We start from the raw sequence: 15,040 nt of genomic DNA, 5'->3' as shown, positions 1-15,040 counted from the left end.
AAAGCAAGGATCGATTGAGAAGCTAAGGGTCGGCGGAGCGGGCGGACGGAGGACCACCCACCGCCGGGCCCGGGGTGGGAGGAGGCGTCTACCTTTGCGGAGCTCGCGGTGCCACACCGAGACGATGGGTCCTGCGTGCTTGCGGTGGTGGATGAGCCACAGGGACAGGGTCTGCACGCTCTGCTGGGAGTTGCTCAGCTCCGAGAGCTTCTTCTCCAGCGCCGACTCCGAGAAGGAGGACATAGTGGCGGCAGTGAGGCCCGGCAGGGAGCGGCCTGGGCCGCCCAGTGCGACGGGACTAGCGTGCGATTGGGGCCTCACCGGACCGACTGCGGGACGTTTTTGCCGACTGCCAGGGGCGCAAGGAGGGGGAGGGGATGGGCCTCCGCTGTAACAGCCGCCCGCGCCGCCGCCACAAGATGGCCACCCGACCTCTCACCCCCGCCGCGAGAGCGGGGTCAAAGGGCAAGGGCCAGAGTAGCCGGGCACCGAGAAGCGCCGGAGCTGTCGAAAAACGTTCCTTTGGAAGCGGCGGCCTCTCTGAGCCTTGTTCAGGCCACTTCGAAGGAGCCAGACCGCGGGAAAGAGGGCAGTTCCCCGAGCCCCCGGAAAGCGCTTTGAGCGCTCCTGCCCGGACGCCGGCGCAGTGAGTCTCACCGGAGCCTTTTCTCCCGCTCCTCAGAACCTTTCTGGCGCGGTTCGGCGCGCTACTTAGCGCGTCATTTCCGGCGGGGCTCTAGAGGCGGGAGAGTGAGGGAAAGACTGGAAGACGAGGTAAGGGAAGAGTGGCGGGAACTAGAGGGAGCCCAGCAGAAGGAAGCCCTTGGAAGGGAATCGTGAGAGGACTATGAGGCCGAGAGGTCGTGACCTTGGTGTGGGAAGGGGGCTTCTTTCTCACCTGGCAGGCCCCGGCCTCACCTCCGTATGTGTCCAGCTCTCAGGCCGCCCCCCAGAAAGCTGCTCTTTGGGTCTTCCAGGACACCCACGTGCCTCCACGCCTTGGCTGTTTCTCACCCCGAGAGCCCCCACTCAGTTTCCAGATGACCCCTTAATGTCCAGTCCTGACATTCTGTCTGTGACCGCACTGCCCCATCAAACACCCTCTGGGCCCTCTGCCCTTAACTGGTTTCTTCATTGGGGAGTTACGTGCACCCTCCCCTCCCTTGCCCTCCCAGGGCGTCCATTGACCTCGCTGGGGACACAGTATTGGAGACTTTAAATCCTTACCGTATATATATATATATTTTTTTTTGACGTATTACATTCCGGTTATCAGATCAGAGAATTTTTTTCCCCCAACTACTACAGGGATAGTAGAAGGTTTTCATAGACAGCAGAATTTTAAAATTTCCTAACCATCATTGAATTTCCGAGTTGGGGGGCTGGTGCCAATTTAGGAAATATTGTTCTAGTTGGTATCTGTTTTTGTGCTTTCTTAGATATTGTTGTTCTCGGCTTATATGCTTTTATCCCTTCTTCAGACCAGAATCATCATACTCGGAGCTAAGATCCAGAGGTTGTTGTGTGCTAGACACTGTTTTCACCCAGTAACTCATTTAATCCTAACAACAAAGCTATGAAACAGGTATTATATTCTCTCCCGTATAACAAATGAGCCTCAGAGACGTCATGCCTACCCAAGATCCTGTAACTAAGATTTGAGGGAACAGACTCCATCTTAGCCATCATTTTAACTCTAGCACTTGAGTCATACTTGAGTTAATATAAGAGGTGAATAACCTAAAATCACAGTCAATATGTAGTCATCAACAAGTACAGCTTTTGAGTTCATATGTAGACTTCCTTCAATATTAAATAACATTGTCACATACTACATGCTTCTAAACCAAATTATGTGTATTCAGTGCATTACATAAATTCTTCTACTTAGCCCCTACAACAGTCCTGTGGGGTGGAATTATTATCACTATGTGACATATGAGAAAGCATAAAACATGGATAAGTAACCTAGCCAAGGTTATTTGGGCACAGCTAGGAAATGGCAGAGCTGAGAGTCAATCAAGGTTATCTGATGTCTGATCCCAAATTCTTCACTCCTGAGCCAGTGGTTCATTCAACAGATAATTTTTGAGAAAAGTCTGAAGCACTCTTGTAGGCAGGCAAAATACCCATATCTTTAGAAGCTTGCTTTCTACTGGGGAAGATAGAAAAATAAATATATGAGTCAGGAAATGATAAGGGCATTGAATAAAATGGAGGGTAAAGGAGATAAAGAATGTATATGTGTGGGAATACAGGAGTCTATTGTATATGCTTGTAAGAAGGGGCCTCACTGATCAGATCCTGAAAGAAATGAGAGAACAAGCCAAAAGCTATCCTTCCAAGCAAAGGAAAACCCAACTTTTAGACTAATCGTTAGGTTGTTTGTTTGTTTGTGGTTTTTTGTTGTTGTTGTTATTTTGGTTTTTGTTTTTTTGAGGAACAGAAAGGATAGTAAGGCTGGAACCAGAAGAGTTGTTAGAAATGAGCCCAGAAAAGTAAACCACACGTGACAGGGACACTTGTATAAAGGACTTACATGTTACTCTGAATGAAAGGTGAATCTACTGGACAGTTTGGAACAAAGGAGGAGCATTGTATCTGTTAGGTAGAAAATAGTCATGGTACAAGAGAGGCGGGAACATCAGTTTGTCAACAGTTGTAATAACCCAGGTAAAAGGATGACTCAAGCCACATAGAAGTGGTGAGAAAGGGACAGATTCTGGGAATATTTTAGGGAAGACATAACAGGATTTGCTGGATATGGGATGCGGTGAGAGACGAGAGTTTAATAAATCACCTACGGGTGTTAGCCTGAGCAACCATAAGCATGGAGCTCCCAGTTACTGAGTTGCATAAAGAGCAGGTTTGGGGAGTAAAAGCAAGAGTTTGGATTTGGACATATCCAGCTGGAAATTTTTCCAAGTACAATATCTCAGTATTTTCAGGGCATTGATTCTAGGACACCCCCACCCACTGGCAGGTAACAAACTCCTTTGATAACAAATCTCATATAAAATGGCACAGTAGTTGCATATATCCTTACACATGTCCTCTTGTATAGTTTAAATCATCTCTGGGTAATTTAGAGTACTTAATACAATATAAATGCTATGTAAATAGTTATTTGTATTATTTAGGAATAATGATGGGAAAAGTCTAGATGTTTGGAGTTTTGTTTCCTTTATATGCTTTTGATCTATGGTTGAATCCATGGATGTGGGACCCATGGATACAGAGATTCAATTGTATACATAGGGGCCTAAGAAGCAATTGTGTTTATGATTCTGGTGTGCAAGGGAGAGCTCTGGGGTAGAGAGAAAAATATGGATGTCATAAGGAGAAATAAGTTCAGAAAAAACTTGAGTCCTAGGACACATCAACATTAAGAAGTCTGGAAAATGAAGATGGTATGATTATGTAACTTTTCTTCTTAAGCCTTTTCATATTGATTATACTGGTTGATTTTCAGATTTTGAGCCAGTCTTGCATCCCAAAATCCTTACACACCTCACTTTGTCTTAGTGTATAATTCTTTTTATTTATACTTCTGAATTCTATTTCTCGGTAATTTGTTTAGGATTTTTGCATCCGTATTCATGAGGGAAATTGATCTGTAGTTTAAAAAGTTTTGTATTGTCTTTGATTTTGGTACTATAATAGTAATAGCTTCATAAAAGGATTTGAAAAGTGTTTATTCCTCTTCTTTTTCTAAAAGAGATTGTGTAGAATTTGTGCTAATTCTTCTTTAAATGTTTGGTAGAATTTGCCAATGAAACCGTCTGGCCTGGAGATTCATTTTCATATTCCCGCCACCTCTGACATGTGGAGTTTTAAATGACAAATTCATGTGTAGATTTTGGTAGTTTGTGTTTTAGCCATTTTGTTTTTACAAAATAGATATGGCTTGAGTATGGTCTGAATGTTCCTCAAGGTTGCATGTGAAATTTAATTCCTCTCTGAGGCATTAGGAAGGTAGACAATCCGACTGTGAAATTTAGAGGTGAGGCCTTTGAGAAATGATTAGGATTATTTAAGGTCATTAGAAAGGTGACCCATAATTGAAATGGCTTCATAAAATGAGGATAAGAGCACACACAAGTATACACTCCCTGCCTCTTGCCTTGTGCCACCTCAAGAACTCTGCCAGCAAGAAGGCTGTCACTTGATGCAACTCCTAGACCTTGCACCTTCCAGAACTATGAGCCAAAATAAACCTTTTTTTTTTTTTTAAGTAGCTTGCTCAGGTATTAAAGTCACAAAAAGCAGACTAATACAATCTAAGTTGTCAAATATATGTTTAAAGTTATTGATGGGCCTGCAGTGGTTCCATACACCTATAATCCCAGCAGCTCAGAAGGCTGAAGCAGGAGAATTGTGAGTTCAAAGCAACTTAGCAAGACCCTAAGCAAGACAGTGAGACCCTGTCTCTAAATAAAATACAAAATAGAGCTTGGGATGTGGCTCAGTGGTTGAGTGCCTCTGAGTTCAACCCCCTGTACCAAAAAAATAAAAAGTTATTGGTGGTATTCTGTATTGAAAATTTTTAACTGATATTAGTTAAATGTTTAACTGATATTAGTAATTTATGATATTCCTATTTCTCCCTCTCTAACTCATTCCCCTCTCCACCAAATTTTTTAAGTATTTTTTTTAGTTATTGATAGACCTTTATTTTATTTATTTATGCACAGTGCTGAGACTCAAACCCAGTGCCTCACACATGTATGTATGCTACCACTGAGCCACAGCCCCAGCCCCTCTGTACCAATCTTGCTAGAAGTTTGTCTATTTTACTGATGTTTTCAAAGAACCAGGTTTTTATTTCATTGATGTTCTTTATTTTCTGTTTTTAATGTCATTAATTTTTTGATCTGATCTTTATTATTCCCTTCCTTCTATTTGCTTTAGGTTTATTTTTCTCTTTTTCTAGGTTCTTGAGAGGTGAAAGTTTGGATTTTAGTTTTGAGACCTTTTTCTTTTTCTAATATATGACTTAATACTGTAAATTTTCTCTCTCAGCTTGGCTGTATCTCTTTGCACAGATTTTGATAAAATGTTATATTTTCATTCATTTCTATGTATTTTTGGTTGTTTCCCTTAAACTTCCTTTTTGTTCCATAGATTATGTAGTTTCTAGATGTTAGGAGATTTTCCTGTTATCTCTCTGTTAGTAATGCCAACCTTGATTCCTTTGAAGTTGGAGAACATTCTGTATATATATATTTTTTAATTTGTTGAGGTTTGTTTTATGGCTGAGCATATGGTCTATCTTTGTACATGTTCAACGTGCACTTGAATGTATGTTAGGCTCTCGTGGCATAGGGCTATTTCACACATTTTGTGGCTGTTGTTTTATGCTTAACCATTTAGTCTTACTATGTCTTCTTACCAGATTTACCCTTTAACCACTATCTTTTAACTCCTTTCTGTCTCTAGTAACTTGCCTTTACCAGCTCTAGTCAAGTATAAAAACCTTTCCTTTGTATCTCTTTTCCCTCCACTTATAATTAATTTTAAAATCTCATGCTTACATATTTAGAACTGCATCAGACATCGTTATAATTTTTGATTTAACTGTTAAATGCAATTTAGAAAACTCAAGAACATAAGGAAAGCCTGTTGTATTCACACTTTTTTTGCTTACCGTTTTCCTTCCTGATGTTCCAAGATTCCTTTCTTTTCTAAATTTCCTGTTCAGAGAACTTCCTTAGCTGTGTGTGTGTGTGTGTGTTGTTCTTGTTGTTGTTGTTGTTGTTTTGAGAAAAGTTCTTCCCAAATTGCCTAGACTGACCTCAAACTTGTGATCCTCCTGCCACCACCCCTGTGCAGCTGTGATCACAGGCATGTGCCACCACACTGGGTTAGCCATTCCTAGGATTCTGCAATGACAGTCCTCTTTCTTTTCAGCACCTGAAAATTACTAAGCAACTTCCTTCTGACCTACATGGTTTCTCATGAGAAATCTATTATCATTTGAATTATTTTTCCCTAGTAAGCAAGATATTATTTTTCTCTGACTGCTTTCAAGATTTTTTTTTTGTCATTAGTTTTCAGAAATCTAATGATGTGTCTTTTTGTAAATTTCTTTAAGTTTATATTATTTGGGGTTCACTTAGCATTTCAAATAGATTTTTCAACGATTATTTGTTTTAAGCACTTGTTCACCCTGACTTCTTCCTCCTTCCCTTCTGAGGTTCTTACTTTTGCGATAGTCCCACTGGCCCCTGAGCTTCTGTTTTTTATTTGTTTATTTCATTTGTGTGTTTGGGGTGAGATGGGGATGAACACATTCTAGGCAAGCACTCTGCCACTGAGCCACATCCAGGGATGCGATCCTTTGTGTTTTTTGAGACAGGGTCTTGATAAATTGCCCAGGCTGACGTCAAACTTGTGACCCTCCTACTTCAGACCCCCAAGTAGCTGGGACTGCAGATGTGTGCCACCACACTCAGCAATCTGGGAAATTCTGTTATTCAATCTTCTAGCCCTTAGATACATTCTTCTGTCCCTTTCACTCTACTCTTGAACCCATCCTCTGAGCTTTTTCTTTGTAATGAATTTTCAATTAAAATTTCCTTTTGTTCTTTATATCTTATATTTCTGCTGAGGTTTTCAATTTTTTCATTTGTTTGAAGCATGTTCATAATTCTTTATGGAAATATTTTAATCATGGTTGCTTTAATCTGTTAATCAAATCTAACATCTTTGTCATCTTAGTGTTGATAGTTGTTAAGACTGTCCTTTTCATTCAGTATGAGTTCTTCCTGTTTTGGGTATGATGAGTGATTTTTTTTTTCCCCCACTAGAACCTGGACATTTGTATATAATGTTCTGAGACTCCAGATTGTATTTAAGTCTTCTGTTTTGACTGGAATTCCCTTATAGCTTTCCTACTCCAGTAGGAGGGTAGTCTGTTTCATTACTGCCAAATGGAAATAGAGAGTCCAGATTCCTCACTCAGCCTCCATCTGCACCCAAGGAGAGCTCCCTGTTACTGCTGGTTGGAGGTGGGTGTTCAGCTTCCCACTTAGTCTCCACTTACACTGTGGTGGGGTCGCCTTGTCACCACTGGGCAATGGTGATGGTCCTGACTTGTCACTAGGGCTCTTCTGACACCTCATTGGTAAGGAGTAAGAAAGGTACCTTCTTGCTGAGTGGGTATGGCAATTTAGGCTCCCTGTGTGGCCCAACTAACAGTATATTGTTCGGGATGATGTGGGACTGGGAAGGGCTCATTCTGGAGCTGGTGGGGTTGGAATTCCTCCTCCTACTTGGCCTTCTTAGATACCACCCCTGTGGGCGTGTTGGGAGCACCTCATCACACCCTCACAGGAGTGGAAGTCTAGACTAGACGCCTCAGTTGGCCTTTGCTGGGGTGAGCGGGGGCGGCCGTTGTACTTCCTCTAGTGTTTGACTGGAGCGGAACAGTGTTGTCCAAAAGCTCATTGTCTTGCCAGGCTGCCCTTTCTAGCCCTTTAGCTCGGGAGCACAGGTTGCACTGGGCTTTTTGTCCCTGCCCCTGTTGGTGCTTTTTCAACTCAAGGTGAGGATCTGTGAGGCAGAAAGAAAACCCAGGTTACTTAGTACCCCGTCATTCTTCGGGTCCTGAGAACCCTCACCAGTTTCCTCCCCTGCCTCTGCCTTTCAGAGTTGTCTTATGTTTGTTTTATATCTTTTGGTTCAGCTTAAGAAAAGGTAGGTTTCTATTCCATCTCCCCAGAAGCAGAAGTTCTCTATATCTGTGTTCATATGTATATGTGTATATATATATAAATAAACAGAATTTTATTCATATAAATATTTAACTGTTAATAAAGAAAATAAACATACATGTGCACTTATTAGTCACTTGGAGAGTTTATGCCCGTTTCTAATGCCAGGGCATAAGTGGGGGTTGAAGAATGGGGATTTACCATATATATTTCAATGCACATTCTTTTCTAAGTTAAAAACTACTTTTGTAGAATATATTACTTGCCAAAGAACTTCTTGTGTTGTGAAGGGGATGGGCACGTAATGTTCATGTATCACAAGGCACAGTTTCATAAGTATTCTTCAGAGGACAGGAGTAAATGAAGAACGAAGTGAGCCGAGAGTGATTGCCGAGCCTCCACATTCTTGTATGTGTACTTGGTGTTCTGCAGAAATCTCCCCTTTGCAGGGCAAATCCCTATGGTGAACCTTCATCTCCCTTCATTCTTCAAGAGCTTAGCACTGTGTATGGCACATAGTATATGCTAAAGAAACATTTCTAGGTAGAAGGAAGGCTGGGTAGGAAGCAACAAAACCTGAGAATGCTGAAGGTATAACGTCTGACACCTGCTTGCCATGTGCACATCTCTTGACTTCTCCAATCCTTGGGCTTCTCTTCCTATTACTTCTTTTACTTACTTACTAGACAGTGAGTGGGTGGGAACTGCCTGGCAGACACTGTACCGGGGGCAGGGGAACAGCACGGAAAGCTGCAGCTCTAAGAATGTGCCATTTGGTGGGGAGACGGGGAAATAACCAAAGACCATAGTCCTCCAGCATACTCAGCTCTACTGCTAGGTGGAGTACTGAATAAGGACAAGTCCCCCTTTCATCGCCAGGTGCCTGTTCTTGAGAATGGAGAGCCTGTGTCGACTGTATACCTTTCAGGATTCCTGCCCCTGGATGTTCATCACACTGACCTTGTGCACTTTTAAAATCATAGATTCCCAAGTATACCTGCCCCCCTTAAAAGAGATTTTGATTCAGCAGATTTGGTGTGCAGCCCAGAAATCTGTACTTAATCATTACTCCTTGATTCTGATAATAGCCAAGTGACATGGTGCTCAACTGGAATCCCAGCTACTTGGGAGTCTGATGCAGGAGGATCTCAAGTTTGAGGCCAGCTTGGGCAACATAATGAGAACCTATCTCAAAATAAAATAAAAAGGACTGGGGATGTCGCTCAGTGTTAGCATTCCCCTGACTTCCATCCCCAGTACCACCCAACTACCAAAAAAAAAAAAAAAAAAAACAGGCAAGCAGGAAGTTCTGGTAGAACACACACAGCCTTTATACTCAGTCAGGCTTGAGGTGAATCCCTTGACTGACACCTGCTTGCCATGTGTACATCTCTTAACTTCTCTGATCCTTGGGCTTCTCAGCTCTTGGATGAAGAATTTATATACATAAAATACCTAGCAAATGCCTGGCATATGATGGACTTTTTCAGCAAAAACAAAAAATATATTCTCTTCCTCCTACTCAAGAACTTGTGTTGGCAATTCTAATGTCTGAAGTTCTATCTCGGAGATCCTAAACCCAGTCTTCCTTTTCATAGGCTAATCATTTGGAATTAGAAGTTTTGCAAATCATCTATCAAGTTTATTTTTTGTTGAAGGAACCAAAATTTGTGGAAATCATGTAACCAGGTACTGCAAGAGTCCAGACTAGAAACCACATCAAAAGATTTCTGAACTCATGCTGTTTCCTGTTCTGGAAACAGCCTAAAAGTGAGCTACCATATAGCCAAAATCTAGAATTGTGATTGCCCTCCAAAATTAATATACTGAGGTTCTCCCCTGATTGATGAGATCAGTTATCTGCAGGAACAATTGACCCCAAGAGAAGACTAATGTGGCGATTAGCTGAAGAATGCAGTTCAGACATAGCTGGCATCAAAATCCTACCAATAAGAGAACCAGATCTTGGGTTATGGCCACTAGTCCAACAAATATTTATTGAATAACTGCTCTGTGCCAGAAACAATAAACAAGCCAGTCAAACAAAGATCACTGCCTCCTAGAGCGTGTGTTTGAGTGAAGGAAGAGGGGAAACCAACAGGTGGATAATCTGGTTTGACAGGTGACACTAAGAAAAACTTGAAAGGCAGAGAAAGGAGGTAGGGAGTGCCATGGTAGAAAGGTGACAGGGTAGGCCTCCCTCAAAAGTCACCTTTGAGCAAAGCACTGTGAGAGGCAAGGAGCAAGCCATGGGAGATGGGAGGAACAGTGAGTGCAAAGCTCCCAGCATGCGCTTGCATGAGAATGTCACTCCAAGGTGAAGCATCTCTGTGGTCTCTTTAGTAGGTGCTGTGAGTTTTCTCCCTTCTGGGCAGTGCTTGTAACAGGCCTTTTGCTTTGAGCAGTCCTTCTGCCCAGCCCCACGCATATAGTCCTCCCACTCCAGCAGGGATCCTTCTTCCTCCCGAGAGATTCTCTGTTGGTGTTCATTCTATTTCCAAACTCCTTTTGCACTTCTTCCCCACCCTTTTCATTTCTTGCTTGTGTGATAATAGTATATGTACCTTTGATCCACCATCTATCCTTTAAATGTCTGTAAAGTATTACACCTTGTCCTGTACAGAGTGTTCCATTTGTCTCCACCACCTGTACACTGTGATCTCACATAGCTCATCTGGTGACAAGACCGAGTGATGGGGAGCAGGGGAAGAGGATTGCCTGCTCTCTAGTTGCAGGTCTCTTCTGCCACCCCTGCAGTGACTGCTTCCCAAGACCACACGGGTACATTAAACTAGAAAGGGGGAAACAGCCTAGAACTGTGCATTCATGCTTTTTCAGTTACTATCTGAACTCTTAAGCATTTTCTCTGTTTACCTGGAGTGAGCTTGTTCTGCAGGCCATATCCCAGTATCACTTTTGGGCCAGAATGCCCCTGTTGATGTTAGCTATAGAAACATGAAACTTCACAGCAGTGCCACTTTAAATAATCAGGGTTGCACTTTATAGGAGTAGAATGTAGGACTCATAAGGCTCTAAATCTTCAGACAGTTCCTTCTGTAATTGACGTATTGTCACACAAGTATGATTTCATGGCCATCCCATAAAGCTATATGATTGCCTTTTATAGTTATATCAAAGTAGCAATGTGTTATACTGTCTTTCTTACAGAAATCTGGTTTATATATTTCTGAGCCTTAACCCATTCTTTAGAAGATCTCTGTGATAAATCTTCATCTGTTTAACATTCCATTGAGAGAATATACCACAATATCCATTCTACTGTAGATGGCATTTGAGTATCCTCCCTAAAGGGTGATTGTGATGGTGTATTCTAGAACACATCTTCTGAGAAACTATTCATCTTCTGTTGGGTATATATCAAAGAGTGGAATGGCTAGATCATAGAACACACCTATATGTACCTTTAGACTAACAGGTGCCGCAAAAGAATTCCTGAAGTAATCATGCCAGTTTATGCATCAACCAGTACTGAGAGTTCTAGTCGTTTCATATCTTTGCTAATGTCTAGTATTGTCCTTTCCTTTTTTTTCCTTTATTTTTTCAATTTAGCCCTTCTGAATTGAATTTTCCTGACTCATGTGTTGAATAGCCTTCTGTGTGTACTAGCATTTGTATATCCTTTGCTGTTATAGATCTGTGCAAGTCCTTCTCCATAGTTCTGCTGAGTTATTTTTTTAATGGTTTATTTCTAAAATTTTTTATACATTCAGATATGAGCATTTTGTTAAATATACAGCAAACATCTTCCTGACTTTGTAGGTTGCTTTTTCATCCTCAGAATGGTGTGTTTTCAATAATATGTTATTTGCTTTTTGTTTTAAAGACATGGCTATAGCCTGCATACAAAATAGAAATCTGTTCATTTTAGAAGCTATAAAAATTAATATTTGCTCAAAATTAATACTTAAGTCCTCTAAAAAAGTTTCAAACATTCCATGTTGGATTATTTATATAGAAAAAATATATTGTTAGGACTATAAGAAAATTTACAGATTATATTTTCAATGAATTCAGTTATTTCACTGATAAGGAAGTGGGAACCTAGTGAAGTCAAATAATTTCTAAAGCTACAGAGTGAACAGTGGAGTACCTTTTACTTCTCTACAGTGTACTCTTCACCATTTAACATTACACCGAACAGTTTTTTGCTGTTTTTATTTTATTTTTAATATTTTTTAGTCATGGATGGACACAATACCTTTATTTAATTAATTTACTTATTTTAATGTGGTGCTGAGGCAAGGACTCTGCCACTGAGCCACAATCCCAGCCTACTGTTTTTATTTTTAAAGTTTAAATGATATGCAAAGTTATAAAATAAAAAATATTGTCTTTATGAACTTATAATACAATTCAACAGAGATAGACAGGTTCAAGAGTATGCATGTAGAGAAATCTATCTATTTTAAAAATGGGAATCAAATTGTTTGATTTATTTTCTTTTCTAAATGCTGTATATTAAATATTTTCTGTATTATAGAGATTTATACTATAGCAAATTATATTATATCTTCTTTTTTTAACAGCTGCCTAATATTTCTATCTTATGGATATAAAATAATGTATTTACCACTGTCTCATTTATTGACATTTGGTTATTTCCAATTTTGTTGCTGTTCAAAAAATACAGTAAATAGCTTTGTGTTTATTTTAATATGTTCATAGAATAATTCTTACATGTTTATATAATCAAAATTTTGATAGCTATAAAAGTTTGGCTTTTAAGAAAAAAAAAGAATGGTGTGTTTTGCTGAACAGTTCTTATTTTTATTGTTATCCAGTTTTTTGATTCTTTTCAGTGCTGGGGATTAAACCCAGGGCCTCATGCGTACTATACTAGTGCTCTATCTTTGAGCTGTATCTCTAGACCCCTTTTTATATTTTCTTTGGTGACATGATCTCACTAAATTTTGCAGTCTGGCCTTAAATTTATAATCTTCCCGTCAATCTCTTGAGTACCTGTGGTGTGCCCTACCACACCTGGCCAATTTTTTTCCTTTTCTATATCCTGTTTTTATATCCTGTTTAAGAAATCTTTGCCTACTGCAAGCTCACAAAAAATGTTCTCCTCTGTTTTCTTTGGAAAGCTTTCTTGTTTTCCATTTCACATTTAAACCAGATATGAGATGAAATCTAGACAGAGAAAGACACATGCATGAATGCGCTCGAAAACACACACACACACACACACCGTCATCCTTATCTGCAGTTTTGGTTTTTATGGTTTCAGTTACCTCTAGTTATCCATGGTCCAAAAACATTACTAGTCTTGACTCTTTAAGAGAGATTACACACACCTAATTTTTACTCTAGTATATTGTTATCATTGTTCTGTGTCATGATTATTGTTGCTAATTTCTTACTATGCTTAGTGTTTTAATAACTTTATCATAGACTTGTATGTATAGGAAGAAACTTATTGTATATAAGGTTAGGTACGCTCTGGTGACTACTAAGTATTTTTCATATGGATAGCTGGATGATGTGGCACCTCTAAAGGAAAAGACTCTTCTTTCTCTCACTTCATTTCATTGTTACCTTTGTCAGATGTGTTGACCTAGATTTGAGCTCTGTTCTATGTGTAGTTCTATTTCTGGACTGTATTATTCTCCAATAATCCATTTATCTTTCTTTATGCCAATTACACACTAATTATTGTACCTTTACAGTCAATTCTGAAATGAGATAGTATAAATTTTCTAATTTCTTTCCTCTTCTTCAGGATTATCTTTGCTACTCTAGGTCATTTACACTTCCATAACATTTTAGAATCATGTTACGTAAGTCCTGCAGGGGTTTTGCTTGGAATTATTTTGACTTTACCAATGATTTTTTTCCAGGGGCAGTATTTGGGCTCCACAAGATACTTGGCCCTGGCTGGAGACATTTTTGGTTGCTACCCCTGGGGGAATGCTTTTGGCATCTTGTGGATATATGCATGGCCAAATGCTCAAGGCCAAGGAAGCTGCCAAGTAGCCTACAATACACACAGCACAGCCTTCCACCAACAGATGATTATGCAGCCCAAAATGTTAATAGTATAACTGCTGAAAAACTGACTTAGTGTAGCTCCTGTTCTAGTTAGACTTCTGTCTGCCCTCTTAGTGTTTGTTTTCTATTTGGCTCATCAGTTTTGCGTTTTCCTCATTTTTGTCTTCCTTTGGATTAATCAAAAATTTTATTCCATTTTTACTGCCTGATGAACTTGTTAGGTAGATATCCCTTTACAGTTATATTAGAGTTTATCCTGTAGATTTAAACATGCATTCAACATCTTGACATGCTACACTCTAACGCAAAAGACTTTACCATTTCCTGATACGATATATAGATGCTTAGAACACAGCTCCCTCCCCTTCCCTGCATTTGGTGCATTTTTATTATCTAGCATTTTAGTTTTATATACACCTAAACTACAAAAGACATAATAGTTGTTGCTTTATACAGTTAATATTCTTTTTATTGACATATTTTATTTCCTTCATTTCTACCTACAATGCTGTGCTTCTATGTTCATTTTACCACTTTATGTTTTCCTTTAGTGTAGCTCTCATAACAGTGAATTTCCTCTGTTTTTTGTTTGTCTAAAAACATCTTTATTTTACTTCCCTCCTCCCTTCGAGGGATAGAGTCTACAGCCTCACAAGTGCTCTATCATTGAGCTAATGCCCCCAGTCATACCTTCATTTTGTTTTTGGTACTGGGGATTGAACTCAGGGGCACTCAGCCACCTCCCCAGCCCTATTTTGTATTTTTAATTTAGAGACAAGTTGCGTAGCACCTCACTTTTGCTGAGGCTGGCTTTGAACTTGTAATCCTCCTGCCTCAGCCTCCAGAGCCGCTGGGATTACAGGTGTGCACCTCCGCACCTGGCTATACCATCTGTTTTAAAAAATGTTTTTGTAGGGTATAAATTCATAGTTGGTAGTTATTTTCTTATAGTATTTTTTGATTTCTAGATTTTGTCATTTCAGTTGAAAAGTCAGCTGTCAGTTTTATTGTTTCTCTGCTTTTAAGATTTTACTCTTTGTTTTTGATTTTCAACAGATTGACTGTAATGTGTCTGTATGCCTCTGTTTGTATTGCTCAACTTGGGATTTCCTGAATTTCTTGAATCTGTGGGTTGATCTCTTTCATTTGTTTTGGACATTTTAGTATTGCTTCTGCTTTATGTACTGTCTTCTGGGACTCACAGTGGGACCTTTTGGTATATCCCCCCTGCCTTTTATCACCTGTGTTTGCTATTATTTTTCCTTTGGTTGAGTTTGGGTCTTTTTTTTTTTTTTTTAATTGGTCTGTGTTCC

General features: G+C 39.9%; 2 protein-coding genes across 4 annotated transcripts in view; one reads left to right on the top strand and one right to left on the bottom strand.

The window, feature by feature from the left end:
* The window catches only part of Rprd1b (regulation of nuclear pre-mRNA domain containing 1B), a 49,523-nt gene extending 48,908 nt beyond the window's left edge, over positions 1-615 (bottom strand). For all 3 annotated transcript variants that reach the window (XR_003300289.2, XM_026383197.2, XM_026383198.2), the window contains exon 1: positions 93-615. Coding sequence is in view for 2 of the 3 variants with exons in the window: in XM_026383197.2 (XP_026238982.1) it covers positions 93-243 (151 nt within the window). In the remaining variant the exon portion in view is untranslated. The remainder of the gene's footprint in view (positions 1-92) is intronic.
* Positions 616-731: 116 nt separating this feature from the next.
* Positions 732-15,040, top strand: part of Tti1 (TELO2 interacting protein 1) — a 50,146-nt gene continuing 35,837 nt past the window's right edge. Inside the window, exon 1 of the mRNA XM_026383255.2 lies at positions 732-774. The gene's annotated coding sequence lies outside the window, so the exon portion shown is untranslated. The remainder of the gene's footprint in view (positions 775-15,040) is intronic.

Source organism: Urocitellus parryii, chromosome 6 (genome assembly GCF_045843805.1).
Source record: "Urocitellus parryii isolate mUroPar1 chromosome 6, mUroPar1.hap1, whole genome shotgun sequence".
Taxonomy (NCBI): Eukaryota; Metazoa; Chordata; class Mammalia; order Rodentia; family Sciuridae; genus Urocitellus; species Urocitellus parryii.
This window is presented reverse-complemented; position numbering and strand designations above follow the sequence as displayed.